The 15,828-nt window shown below is 33.6% G+C and overlaps 1 protein-coding gene across 3 annotated transcripts in view; it reads right to left on the bottom strand.

The window, feature by feature from the left end:
• Positions 1-15,828, bottom strand: part of LOC107136298 (limbic system associated membrane protein) — a 621,536-nt gene that overhangs the window by 203,283 nt on the left and 402,425 nt on the right. For all 3 annotated transcript variants that reach the window (XM_048803277.1, XM_048803275.1, XM_048803276.1), the window contains exon 3: positions 8,835-8,960. In XM_048803277.1, coding sequence (XP_048659234.1) covers positions 8,835-8,960 — 126 coding nt within the window. The remainder of the gene's footprint in view (positions 1-8,834; positions 8,961-15,828) is intronic.

Genomic DNA, 15,828 nt, shown 5'->3' with positions numbered 1-15,828 from the left:
TTGTGCTATGGGTGTCCTATTGAGGAATTTGGAGCCCGACCCCACCGACTGTAGATCGTAGCCAACATTTTCTTCTATCAGACGGCGCGTCTCTGATTTGATATCACACAACAGTTTCACCAAGAAGAAAGAAACGCAAGCAGTATGAAAAGACAAGGAAAGAACGGACTACAAGCAATGCAGGTCAGCTCAACTTTAGAAGAGGTAACAGCTGCAGCAGATGGAATGTCAGATAAAGAATTCAGGATATACATGCTTCAGATGATCTGGAGTATCAAGGAAGAAATTAGACAGCAAAATCAGACAATGAAAGATCACTTCGACAACGAATTACACAAACAAATCCAGGAAGCAAAGGATCAACTATACAGGGAGATAGAGGTTATAAAAAACAAACAAACAGAAATCCTAGAAATGCAGGAAGCAATAAACCAACTTAAAAACTCAATTGAGAGTACTACCAGCAGAGTAGAACACTTAGAAGATAGAACATCAGACAATGAAGACAAAGTATTTCAACTTGAAAAGAACATAGACAGCTCAGCAAGACTGTTAAGAAACCATGAGCAGAACATCCAAGAAATATGGTATAAAGTTCTTAATTAACTCCATTAAGTACTTAAAAGACACCAAGCAATGTCCTGAGAATATACATATGAATAAGGGAAAGTTTCTGCATATTTAGAGATCTTACAAACTAGAGAAAAGACAAATAAATGTAATTTCATTAATTGTATAATATTTCTTCCTGAAGGAAGACTCATTTTAAATGTTTGCAAGAAGCTATGCTGGCAAAATGATGACACGTGGAAGAATGAATCATGTTTCAAGTGGAAAACTAGGAGGTATGAACAAAGCACATTCTTAAAATATAAGTATTATAATCTATCTACTGCATAAAGTTGGGCAGTTAGAGATTTAGGGATAGGAGAATAGTTGAATAAGGGCTTTAATGCCTTGCTAAGTAGTTTGAACTTTATTCAAAAGGCATTGGGAAATTGGGAAATTAGGCAGGAAAATTAACTTGACTGTTTTTAATATTGAAAAATAGAAGAAAGGGGTCCAATTGGAAAATTAATGAAATACAGGTGAGAGAAAATATTGGCTGACCTATACTGTGACAGTGTAAATGAGGACAGGTGAATGGATTGACAGTTATTAAAATAATCAAAACAATGTGTAAAACGAATCACTGCTGGGGAAAAGGAAGAGAAAGAAACTAGGATCACTCTCACATTTCTGGTTTGGACAACTTTTATCCATTACCATAAATGAATCCTCTGGGCCCTCTGCTTCTGACAACCATGTCTTGATTCATGGGACCTGTGACTGTCCCTGTTGGCAGGGACCCAAATCAGATCTACTTTGGCATCTCCTGAAGTATATTAGGCTAGGTCCAAGCTAACATCCACAGTCAAGTTTCCAGGGCCAAATGTGGGCAATCCAGAAGAACTGTGCAACCTAACTCAACTTTCTCCATTTAGGTGAGCCATATCAATGTGATGTGAATCCTGTTATTTCTTCAGTGGCTTGTTTGAATCTCAAGTAACTCAACCTACACTTAACTTGATACATTTTAATAGGTATATATTTGCTCATTTCAACAATTTCATGATCACTTTGATCTTGTTAATACATTTGACTGTATATGTATAATATTATTATACATGTTATATGTATGTGTATATGTGTGTGTGTGTGTGTGTGTGTGTGTGTCTGTATGTATGTATTTCTTTTCTGTGTAGAACCCCTCTGTTACTATTCAATGGCTCATTTCTGAACATTGCAGGTCTTTTTTTTTTTGGAAGATAGTACAATCTTCTTCTGAAACATCAGTCTTGGAAAAAGATAACAAGTGCTGTAATTTACCCTCATAAGTTCTATAGCTATAGTTAATAGCCAGACTCTGGGAAAACTGTCCCCAAGGAGAAGGATTGACACATAAACAAGCCACACCAGAAAATCTCTAACAAGTCACTGTCTTTATCATTTCCTTGTGAAAAAGACACACTGAAAAAAGAACAACTTGGGTGGGTGTGTTGATATGTGATACAGTATAAGAAATAAAATATTAACATTAGCCTTGGTGATAACATTTTAAAATCCCCCTGGTTGTTGTGTTGGAATGGAGGGTAAACTTGAAGAAAGAAAAAATTGAGGTTGTTTTGTATCAAATTATCAATCTCTTTCAAAATTATCAATATTGGCATCTAATGTGTAAATAACTAATAATTACAATAAATATGAACAATAATATCAATTATAATTAACTTTGCCATCATACTTTTATTTAATTATCATGAAAATTCTTTGATTTTAATAACTGTTTTAAAAACAAGCTACTTGGAATATTGGCAAAAACAAAGTTATGTGAGGTGTGGGCTTGTATTACTGCTATATTCAGTCATGTGTAAAGTTCTAATTAAGATACTCCCTTTCCTGTATCCAACATTTCCCAATAGCCTGCAGCGCTGAAGTCCAAGGTAGTCAGACTCTTCAAGAACACACTAGGCTAATTCATTTCTCTTTGGACAGAGTACTCTTGATATTTGGTGACATCTGGAAAAGGGTAGGAATGGGGCATGAGGGCATTGCTGGGGCATTTGCCAACCTTTTCGAGAAGAGTCAGCACATTAGATTGTGGAGATCTCCACTGTTTAAAGGGTGATAGTATAAGTTTCTGTATTTCCAATATGTTTTAGTTTTGGGTAGGGTCAGCCAGTAATCATGCAATTGAATTTGTAATCTTATTTTGTAAATTACACATTTGTTTTAATGAGAAGTTACTTGAAAAGAATTTGCATTTACTTAGTTGGACTTTATGGAGTCATCTGTATAGGGAAAGAATATGTGTTTGACCTAAATTTAAGATATACATACACAAAGTAGCTGTCCATATATTTGTTGCACAGAGAAACTATATAGCAGTATATAATGTTTATGTATGTACATCTATCTATAATGTAGTATATACATTATTACATATTGCAGTATATATAGTGATGCATATTGGTGTACTGAAAATCAATATACAAGCAAAAAAAAAGAAAGCATACATTTTACCTATATATTCTTTTTTGCCCTTGGGAAAGAAAACATGGGAATATTAAAAAGCAGGAACAACTTTTTTGTGTGTTTAAAACAAGAGATTGAAACTTGAAAATTACCATAACAAAACAGTAGCTAATATCCCCATTTCCCATAAAGATGTCCATGCATATTCTTAAATGAAGTATGTCTTTATATATGCTGTTTTCCATTCCTAAGATATCCTTTCTTCTCCTATTTTCTTGGCCAGGTCCTATTCATTCTTGAGATCTCAGCATAACAGCCCCTCAGGGGACTCTGCTGGCCTTGCAGATTTTGCTATATGGCCCTGTTTTATGGTTTTATTGAATGCTATAATTTTCCTTTATAATGTATGAATCTAATTAAAGGGTTACTCATGCAATTATTAGTTTAATGCTCTGTTATCTTGTTGAACTATAAGCTCCATTTGTTCAGGGACCATGTCTGTCTTACTATTCAATGTGTCTTTTTACAGAATGTGATTTTGCAGACTCTGAGTTCTCTGAGTATATTCAAGAGCTAGCTTTTCTCTGGAAGATAGAGCTTGTCCTCTGTTCTTTTGTTGATTTGAACATCATAGAAAATCAGCTTATTCTGGGTGTGAATCAGAGGTTCATTATTGTGGGAAATAATTTCAACCAAATGAATGATCTGTGAGATGGAGATCAAGATTAATCTGAATATAATTTTGTATTGATGGATGACATATCTTGAAATCAACATACAAGCTGCTGAGGTAAAAACAATACATTTTCTTATTTTATCTACTTTTTAAAAAAGAAAATGGGAATAATAAATGGGAATATTAAAAATTTTAAATGCAAGGATAAAATGAAGGCAATTAATAGAACAAGTTGAACCATTATTCTCCTTTGAATTGTGACCATGTGATCAATAGCCTTTATCAACAAAGTGCCTAGGTTTGACTCTTATTCATTCATATGCTACCAAGATGGACTCACAGAACCTGCTGGAAAGTTCATATGAGAAAACCCCAGAGAAATTATTTCCTAGAACTTAATGCGTAGATGATATGTTCTACATGTTAACATGATGTCCTAGATTCTAAAATGCTAAGTGGAAAGGCCAGGTAATAGGTACTTATAATTTGTAGTTTTGAATTTAACTAACATAAATGAATTCAGTTTCATGAAACATATTTCTCTCAAACCCGTGCAGCCAGAGACTATGCTAGTAAAATGAGATGAGCTATACAGATGGAAATAAGACAGAGCATGAATTGAGTTCAAGAGAACCATTAGTATAGAATTCAGATGTGAAAAGGAATTGAAAGGACAATCTCAGACCAAGCAATTAAAACCCAGGGTTTAATAAGAAAATGGAATTTCAGACTCCTTGGGTATTCTTGGCTTCTCCTAGTACAATGTTCTCCCACTCACTCCATCAAAATACAAAATATTTTCTAAGTAACACTGCTATACTCTTTGTGTTGATGTCAAATATGGCTTCTGGATAGAGAAAATTACACAATACTTCCTGAGTTGTTCTCAGTTTAAGGGGATAATCCTCACTATGCCTTTTGAGCTTTCCAGGTCTAAAATGCTACTGAGGTTGTAAACACTTTGTAGAAAAACTGTTTCTGTAAGCCTGAGCAAACCTGACATCACATGATGAACACTGGAGAAAGGGACTATCTTATGATGGTAAGAGAAAGATTTAGAAACAAAGTTAAATGAAAAGGGGAACAGCACTGCTCACAGAAGAGAGATCAAACACTCCATAGAAAATACATGTTATGGTGCAATTGCCCCCTGGGAGTCACAGGATTATGAAAGTCTAACTTAATTAAGGGAGAAAATAGGTCACATTTAATAACCACATGCATGACACATCATTTGGACTATGTAAAATAACTAACTAAGAGGAGAAAAAAAATAAGAAATAAGAAGTATAAGAAAGACAACCACAGAAAGTATCAATTTCTTCTAGTCCTGGTCAGGTAAGTGCATTGACTTTGTACATAGAAGAAGTTCACCAGTCTTCTAATTTCTCTTTTCAGAAATACTTGCAATATACTTGAAAACAAACTGCAAGTATCAAAAGAAAGAGAAACAAAATAGCCTAGCCACAGTTCAAAAATTAAATAAATAAAAGAACAAAATTCAGAGATAATAAATATCCTTTTCCTTATTAAAATAAATAAAATATATCATGCATCTTTCTTCCCTTTCTCTTTCTCATGTCATCAAATGGTATGGAATCCATGCATCAAATGTGTGGAATCTTTTCCCTTTCAGGGCTTGATGTCCCTGTGGGGTTGAGCTAATTACAGGTACGTTTTTTTTTTTTCCCCTCTGGACCACAGTCCTACTCTGCACAGTAGAAGGCACAATTAATAATTGAACAAAGCTAGTTGGATTTTTCTTTTTCTCACATGACCACAGTTTGCAGTAGGCTTTGCTGTCACACAGGGACCAAGTATCTTCCTTGGGTGTCTCCAAGAAAAGGCTTTGCATGATAGACTGAAAAGAATCACTCAGTTTCCAAATTTTGAAAGGAATAAAAAACCCACACACAAAACATCCAAGTTTCCTTTATAGAATGGCACAGGCGAGTTCTCTCTCCTGTCACCAGGAATATGATTGTGATCATGTGGTTATTTAGGCCAGATGTGAAAGAGATGAAAGAATAAGCTTGGGAATTAATAGCCATTGTAATGGGAACAGTTTGTCTTTGAATCTGCAAATGCATCAGGATGCTAGTTTTGCATGTGCCGGAACAGAATTTGACCCACAGAGAGTGTCTAGATAGATAACTATAGAAAAAGAAAGTTCTTTTCTTCAGATGTCTGAAGGAACTTGATGGAAGGCATATGCAAGGCCCTATGGGACCAATGGCAAATGTAGCAAATACTCGTCCTGTGTCCCAAGCCATGGTTTTGAGCAAGGGTCTGTAAAATCTAATGGGCCAGACAGGTACAATTTTAAGCTTTGCTGCAAACCTAAGTTTTGCTGTTTTAGTAAAAAATAAAGCCATAGACAAAATGTAAACAAATGGGTATGGCTGTGTTGGAATAAAACTTTGTTTGTACACTGAAATTTGAACTTCATATTTTTTTGCATGCTGAAAAATAGGATTTTTCTTTTGATTTTTCCCCAACACTTACCAATTTAAAAACCTTTCTTATTTACAAGCAGTACATAAATAGGGCAGTTTGGCTTTGGCCTATAGGCTGTAGATTGCTGACCCCTGGTATTGACTATTGGCAATCCTTGAGAGTACATCAAATTTTCTAGTTGATTTTGCAGACTCTGAGTTCTCTGAGTATATTCAAGAGCTAGCTTTTCTCTGGAAGATAGAGCTTGTCCTCTGTTCTTTTGTTGATTTGAACATCATAGAAAATCAGCTTATTCTGGGTGTGAATCAGAGGTTCATTATTGTGGGAAAGTTTATTAATCATGAATCCTAAACTCCTAGACAGGCTGGCAAAGGCCTTGAAGCACTGGTTCCGTCTAACATTTTTTTCTAAGTCAAGAGACAGGAAAGAATTCATAATTTGTTCTGGTAGCAACTGCGTTTTTGCCTGAAATTATTATTTACTACTCAATATTATACCAAAAGAAATAATATCCTTCTATTAATGTAGCTCATTACTTGACCATAACATGAATACAATTTATTTTCCTACTTTTTATTCCCTTTTTCCTGTTTTTAATCTATCACTTTGTTCCATAGAAGAGATTAAGAGATTATATATAATATATTTATATAACCTTTTAAATTAATTATAAATGGTAAGACAAAAATTAAAGTAATTCCAAGCAAATCAGGTGAAAATAGAAGTGTGGTCTGTATATGAATTTGATACCATAAATTACTATGTAGATTGTGTAAAAATCAATTTTATTAATATGCAATTTACATATAATAATTTACATTCTATTATAGATGGATCATAAATTTGACTCTGAGTTTGCTAACAGTCAATTCAATAAAGGACTCATGATCATTTATGAAAACTCATTGGATCTATTTATAAAAAAAACATTGTTTATGAAAAGAGTCATAAAGATATTTAAAACAAAGGGGAATTTTCTCAAAGGGACATTTCAAAATAAAATTACATAAGAATATTAATAATTTATCTTTAGCAACATCAAACACATTGATATTAGAAGTTATCTTTGATAAAACTGTAAAACATAGGCCATTTACATTTATCCCAAATTGGTAATCAGAGAAAGATGCTGCTTGGTGCAGTGGTAGGTGGAATAGATTTGGGGCTAATACAGTGACATCCAGGTACAATGTTCTCCAAAGGTTTTTAGTTCATTTCAGGGGAAAGATGGATGATATCTTCAATCTTTCATATGTGTCTTTTTCCCCGTGTGAGGTATAAAACAATTTTGACATTGATTTCCCAAATAAGTATGTCAAACATTGCTTGCATATATTATCAATAAATGCTGAGTTGCGAGTATTAACAAGAAAGAATTTTGAGTGACAATTTCAAGAATACTTGCTGAAATACATAAGTTGGTTCAATCTTCACCTGAGAAATTGGGTATAATGTCACAGGGGACCCCATGTTCTCAAATTATAAAATACAGAGATTTGTAGAGACATTAAAACAAAACACTACCCTGGCCTTTTAGAAATATCTCAATGGCAGATATATGCCATTTTATGCCTAGCTTTACACGGTTTTAAGGTGTTTATTCCAAAACGAATAAATTATAAATTAAATTCTAGATATTTTATGAAGAAACCATAAGAGAACATGAGGCATAAACTGATTAAAATTTGGGGGCTATCTATCAAAATAAAAAGACATTTTATAGGAATAATTATCCATAGGTCTTCTTTCTGAAATAATGAAACAACAGGCACCATTCTATAATGACTATAATACTTGGAAAGGTAGTTTTCCATATAAGAAAATATAATTGGTAGAGTAGGGTAGTATACATGTAGTTAATCCCAAATAATTTGGTAAAATACTCAAATACTCTTCAAAACCCCAGAAGTTTTTTGAACCTAGTTGATGTGAAGGTAGAAAGGAGGGGTGTTTTGTGGGGAGAGGATTCGGAGGACATTTCTGGGAAATCTTTTTCTGATGTTCCTGGATTAGTGTCAGTATCTGGCATCCATGATAAACTCATGCAGCTTGGTCCATGCTAGAGATGCATCACAGAACCCGATGCCAAAGACAGAGCAGCAGAAGTCACAAACAATATTATTTTATTCCTGGCTAATTTCTTCACAAAGTAATACATAGTAAAAACTATAGTTAAAAGCAAAGCAAAACAAACTTACAGAAAGCTCTGTAATTTTAATTCAAATAAAACATTGCCCCAAGACACTCAACCTCCAAACTGACATACATTTTAGATATAAAATCAAGTCACTTAATACTCCTATATTTTTTGCCTTGGAAGTATTCTATTAAAAATGAAATAAGATATATGTATATATACATGTGTATATGCATATTAAAATATGTATATATGTATGAATATGTATATACATGTATTTACATATATATATATACATATATATATATATATATATATAAATATCTGTATGAATATGCATACAGACACAAACATAAACACACATACACATTTTCAATTCTATGATTCTAAACTTATAGAAATGAACACATTAGCAGATAACATAAGGACTAGAAATAAGACCTTGTTTTGATTTTCTTAGCATTTTAATAACAAGATGCATGCTTGTCCTTCTGATCTAACAGAATGTTAAATAGAATGTGGCATCTTGAAAACTGGAGGGTTGCTTACCGGTTGGTGTAAGGTGTCTCCAGGTGATAACAGGTTCAGGGCGGCCATTGGCCATACAGACCAGGGTCACATTGCTGCCCTCATTCACAGTGACATCAGAGGAGATGTTGGAGATCTTTGGTGGAACTGTAAAGACAAAATCAAATAGAATATTTAACTATGTCAATAAAACAGGCATGTGGCATTTTCTGTGTTACTGAAAAGGCAAATTTGAGCTTTAATTTCTTAATTTAAACTTATATGTTAAGTAGCCAGGGAACTTTTAAGATCCTTGTAGATGTGCTCACCAAGTCACCAAGGTGACTTTACAGTACTAAAGCTGTACTATAAGGTTGAGAATATCTCCCATTATGACCATCTGAATGCTGTAGAAAATACCCAGAGTCATACATTGAAAATGTTGTAGCTATTTTCTGATAAAAAATCATTTAAATATTAAAAGGTATATACATTTATATAAAATAACAATAATTTTTTTCTTAGCACTATTGCTTAAATGTATTACCTTATATATATAAATAATATAGTCCAATTTCTCCTCCAAATGCCAAGGAGAATAAGCATTATTTAGTATAAGATTGCATCACTTTTTTTTAGTAAAATGTGGTACTTATCACTTAGAAACAGAAGGAAGCCATGGGTTAATCAGTACATTAGAAATCTTGTAAATATTTTTTTAGAGTGTTAACAGACCACATGATATACTTTAGAACATAAAAATGAATTAATAAGGCATATGTCACAAACAAGTAGACACTGGAAAAAGTCTATACTACTACTATTCTTAATATTCCCATCACCTCTACTACTAACAATTTAGTGATAGATAACTTTAATTAAAGTTATCTAAACCCCTAGGTTCTGTACATGTATCATCTTAATAAATTCTTAAAATAAAGACATGACATCCTATGAGGATTTTATTTACAGGAGGGGCACTGAGGCATAAATGAGATCTGGCAAAAAGCAGAACAGGAATTTGAATCCAGGCAGACTTTAGGACCCATCATGCTCTCAGGCACTTCCTGAATGAAATTCCATCTTGACAATCCAGGCCACCAGATGGCCGAAAATGACAGAAATTACTTTTTGGTGATGTGAGAGATGAGTCCCCAAGGGCAAACAGTACTGCTGTCTGATTCCTTCATTAGTGTTCAGGGTGGCAACATTAGGTTCCACGTTGCTAGGCTTAAGTGGCATGTGAATTATTCACAAATTTCATCTCAGAGGTTATGTGCTGATTACAAATAGAAAGGTTTGTGGTTGGACTGTGATCCCTGCCCCCTTTTTCCTTTTTACTCAGTTGCTCACACTGTCCCTGAGAGCATGTTTCTGAGAGAAGACGAGAAAACATGAAGGGGTTCAATAATAAAAGAATCTTATTTTTCTAACTCTTTCTGGCCTCTATGGACTCTGTATTCCTGACCAACAAGACATTTTTTTGTTTGTTTGTTTAAAGAGGTAACTGCCCTGATAGCCATATGATCCCTGCAAATCCTTGAAGGGATATTGATGGTACTTGGGCAACTGACCAGTTCAGAATATCACTAGAAGGAAGTGAAAGGAAGACCCCCCTTCTTTTAGCATTCTTTTCAGTGTTTTTTTTAGTTAAAAATTTTAATTCTCAAAATTCACAATTACAAAAATGAAATAAGCAAGACACAGACTGGGAGAAAATATTTACAACACAGTGTTATTTTTTAAGACCTCTGAGCAGAAAAGAATGACTCCAAATCAAACCCAATGGCAGAATATTCCCATTATATAACAACCTCTATTTTAGAGTCTCCATTCCTTCTTTTGGCTATTGGGGTTAAGGATCATTTTTTTATATTGATACAATGACTTGCAACATATTCTGCAGACTTTTATAATGGGGACTTGAAAGTTCATACCCATTTTATAAGGAAGAACATGATATTCATAACAGCTTGTCTAGGGTGATTCCTTCAAGAACTACGGCAAGACTTATAATTCAGACTTCCTGAGTGTATATTTGTTCTATTGCTTAATAGTCACAGTTGCTAATATCCACCTGAGTGAGCCAGTGTTATGGAAATCTCCAAATCAACTACAATAAAATATAAATCTTTGATAATGTTCAAAGACTAAGGTTAAACATCTTAGGTGTCTTCTTTAGTAATCTAAAATCTGTAACAAGAAGATATATAGTGATTATAAGAGCCCATGTTAATGGTAATCACTGAATTGCACCAAAGATACAGTATAAAGAGAAAATATAGCTGTTTTCTAATCAAAAGGGGATTCCAAATCCCTAACATAAAAACATGCAAATTTATACAACAGAAAAAAGTCTATAGTTGACAGAATTATCCCCAGAGAATTCTTCTTTATTTTAAAATTTACTGTTACCTCTTTATTTTTTTAATCAAAGAAATATGAACTAAGGATTTTGCATGGACATGTCAAGCTAGTTAAGCCATTTGCTCAGTCTTACATAGACAGGTACTAGTAAAATTGGACATGAAATTTAGAATAATTGATGGCAGGGTTATTTTTAACTATATTGTTTCTCCTAATTTAGATCACTATACTCAGTCCTGAATCTCAGAGATTGGAGAGGCAGCAAATGTTGAACAGTTAGAAATGTAATCACATTGTCTCTTTAAATCCCTCTTGTCTCTGGGTCACTTCCATGGGTCTCACTTCTTCATTATTTTCCTACATTATTTTGTACTGACTTCTTCCCGTAAGCACTCATATGTAGTCTTTTTACTCTCAAAATAAATCTCTCTCCAACTCCACACCAACTTTCAACCTCTCTTTCCAAGTTTCATGAAGGAATTGTTCTGAACCACATCTTCATCTCCCATTAACACTTTAATCTCCAAAAATGTGGATTCTCTCTTAATGCTTCAAAGAGACTGCTCTAAAGTAGTTTACCAGTAGCCATACTGTTTCTAGGTCCATGGGCAATTTTTGTCTTTTTCCTATTTTTTTTAAGTATTTAACTCTGCTGATCATCACCTCTTTCTTACAGTTCTTTCTTTTCTTGTTTTCTAGGACACCAAACTCAACTGCTTTTCCTCTACCCTTCTGGTCAGTCTTCCCAATTTAACTGTTGGGCTTATCTTATCCCTTTCCTTAAATATCTGCATATCCTCTTTCTTCATGTCAGTCTATATATTCATCGAGTGATCTTACCTACTTTAGAGCTTCAAACTAGTCATGTCAAGATGACTTCTAAATAAGTATTTTCAACCCAGATTTTTCTTATAATCTTTATCTCTATATTTCCAAGTGACTAGTCTATACCTTCATCAATGCCTCACAGATACTGAGTATCATCATCTATATTCCCATGAAACACTTGAGTTATTTTTTTAGTGAATGGTATCATTATGCACAGATTTACCCAAACAACAAACAACAACAACAACCCATAAGGTATCTCCCTGACTGCCCTCTCTCATTGCCCACACATAAAAATTAGTCCCCAAGTTCTGTGGTATATGTCTTTTAAATATCTCTCAGATTCATCCGTTATTCCCAGTGCTTACTCCCACCATGCCATGTTTTAGACATCAGCATTTTTCATTCATCCCTTTGTTCTTTTGGCCTTTCTTCCTTATTTTGCCTGAATTATTGCAAAGAATGAAAAGGGTTCTTTTTCTCTAGCCTTCCTTTTCTCTTGTTCACCAACATACATTCACCACACTACAACCAAGTGTTTTTCCTGAGTTATAAATTTGAATATCTCTTGGTTAACCTCATTGCCTTTAAGATGAAATCCAAACTTCTTAGTATGGCTTAACAGGTCATTCATGGTGACTCCTGCTTACCACTCTTCTTCCCTTTCCATTACTTCATCCATATCTGAAGTCAGACCAAATAGTTACTAGTTCTTGAAATGATCTACTCACTTATACCTGGCATTTGACATTCTGTTTTGCCTATATGGAGTATCCTCTTTCAACTCTTCATGTGGGTATCCGCTTTCCCCACCCAGCTTTCAGTTAGTCAGCTGATCTTCTTACTTTCCTGTCACTCCACACCACCCAACATGACATGAGGAACAAGGTGCTGTGTTACGTGTTCTAAATTTGGATCCTGTAGTTCTCTACCACCACACTGAATCATAGCTGCTGTACTACTTACTTGTGCCCTTTACTAAAGTTCAAGAGACAGAAGGAAGGGTCTCTGTTTTCCAAATGACTGAATCTTAGAGAATGTAGTGCTTGGAACATAGCAGATGTTCAAAAAGAATTTGAAAAATTCCAATCCCCATGAATAACTAAAAAGAACAAATAAAAAGAAAAAAAGCAGCAAACTGAAAAGATTTTTCACAGCAAAGAAAACAATCAAGAACATGAACAAAGACCCTTCAGAATGGGAGAAAATCCTTGCCCAATCTTTGGGTTATTTATTTTTCTGGTGTACCTCAAATAAGGCATTAATTTCCAGGATATACAAAGAACTCAAAAAACTTAACACCAGAAAAACAAATAACCCAATCCAAACATGGACAAAGGAACTGAACAGACACTTCACAGAAGAAGAAATATGAATGGTCAAAAAATATACGAAAAAAATGTTCAACATTTCTAGCAAATAGAGAAATGCAAATTAAAACTACACTGAGATTCCAACTCACTCCAGTCAGAATAGCAATTATCTAGAATACAAGTAACAATACATGTTGGTCAGAATGTAGGGAAAAACCTACACTCATACATTGCTAGTGGGACTGCAAATTGTTGCAACCACTCTGGAGAACCACATGGAGATTCCCTAGGAAGCTTGGAATGGAACCACCATTTGACCCAGTTCTCCCATTCTTCCATCTATACCCAAAGGAATTAAAAACAGCATACTATAATGACACAGACAAATCAATGTTTATAGTAGCTCAACTCACAATAGTCAAACTATGGAAACAAAGTAGGTGTTCTTAAATAAATGAATGGGTAAATAAAATACATGTATACACAGTGAAATATTACTCATTCTAATAAGAATGAAATAATGGCATTTGCAGGCAAATGGATGGAACTAGAGAATATCATGTTAAGTGAAACAAGCCAATCCCAAAAAACTAAAGGCCGAATGCTCTCTCTGATTTATGGATTCTAACCCAAAACAAGTGAGGTTGGGGAGGGGAATAATAGAAATCCATTGGATTAGACAAAGGGAAATGAAGGGAAGGGAGGGGCAGGGGAATAGGAAAGAGAGTAAAATTAATTGGTTATAACTTTCCTAGCTTTGTATTTGAATACACAACCAAGGTAACTTTACATCATGTATAACAACAAGAGTCGGATACTAAATTGAAAAAGTAATATTCTATGTATGTATACTTTGCTAAAATACATTCTACTGTCATGTATAACTAAAAGAACAAATAAAAATAAAAAAATATGTAATGGCAATATAACTATTTACAATGAAAGTATATGTCAGTTGATGAATGTACTCTAAAATATCCATTGTTTCTCAATTCTATAAAAATTAAATGGAAGAAAAATATTTATGGAGAATAGCCTGAAGGTTATGCAGTTCATGAAGTCATTAAGTAACTATAGAATCTACTTTTGGAATAAATCACTGTTGGTAAATTCAAAAACAGAAAAAAAAAGAGGAAAAAGAAAAATTCCAATCCCACCCCTCCTTCCCTGCACTGAAGACATCTCAATGAATTGTCAAAAAAGTACAAACTTTCTTTATGCTCAGTAAAATCCAGTTTTTATCAATATTTCTTTAGCTAACTCTCTAGTCATATATTTAACTATCAACTTCTGTGACTTAATGAAAAAAATAAACCATGGGGCAGAGATAAGTTTATATATTTCAGGCACATATGAAGCATGAAGCATTCGATGTCTAACTTCCTTAATGACAGATTTTTTAAAAAAAATTTAACTAGTTATTTCCTTTTCTATGAGGAGCCATATATGGATAGAGATAACTTCTTTATTCTAGTGGTTTACTAGTCCCTTCCTACTAGTTAGGAAATCATGATATTTAAATTTAAAACATCACTGGTAATATCAAGGTGACAATTTAAAAGTTTCCTCCTATCACTTCCTAAAATCTTTACAGAAAGTCTGGAAAGTAGAGGTTGTTGTTGTTGTTATAATTACCACTACTGCTGCTGCTACTACTACTACTACCACCATTTTACATATGTGGTCAGAGAGGACAGAATGGGTAAAAATCACATTGCAAATTACAGCTAAGGTGAAAACCTATACTTTGTATATTTCCCAAATTTGTTCTTTTTCTGTACCCCATTCATTTCTGCAAGAGTGACACAAATAGTATTTTTTCACTTTATGTAATTCTTAGCAAGAATAAATACCTAGAAAGTTACTATTTAATGTGATAATCTTATATGTATCAACAAATATAAATTGTTTTTCAGAATCACTGTAATATTGATTTATGCTCCATTCTCAGGTTATCCTAATATTTTGAGTACTTTTTCTTTCTGGGCTATCTCTTATAACTCTTATTAATAGGATGTTAGTATGATTTATAATATTTTCCTACAGGCAATGTCATGAACCATTTTTTAATGTTTTCAACCTATTGGGTTTCAGCGATCTCTCCAATTTGTCTGGATGATTTTGTTTCCCTTAGTGACTAATAAGTGCTACTTACACTTAATGGAATTGACCTTTGATTGTAATGTTGCAATTTTTCCAATTTGTTCTTTGGCTTTTAAATTTTGGGGGAATTGTTTTTCTTTTGCAAAAGTTTAAACCTTCCTTGTTGTTATATCTATTAATCTTTCTTTGTGTTTTCTTCTGTTGCTTTTGTGCATAGATATATACCTTTCTAACATACGAATACATTAATACTTATCTCTATTTTTTCTTTTTCTTTGACTTGTTTCTTTTATATTGAACTCTTCAAATCACCTGAAATTTACTTGTGTATGAGAGATAATCAGACCCCCCAAAAAATTATTAAGGAAATTTCCTCAATACCATTTGTTGAATAATTTGAAATACATACAATATCTTGATTTTCA

Source organism: Marmota marmota, unplaced genomic scaffold (genome assembly GCF_001458135.2).
Source record: "Marmota marmota marmota unplaced genomic scaffold, marMar, whole genome shotgun sequence".
NCBI classification, from domain to species: domain Eukaryota; kingdom Metazoa; phylum Chordata; class Mammalia; order Rodentia; family Sciuridae; genus Marmota; species Marmota marmota.
Note: the sequence above shows the minus strand (reverse complement) of the source record. Positions and strands in the feature narration are given on the sequence as shown.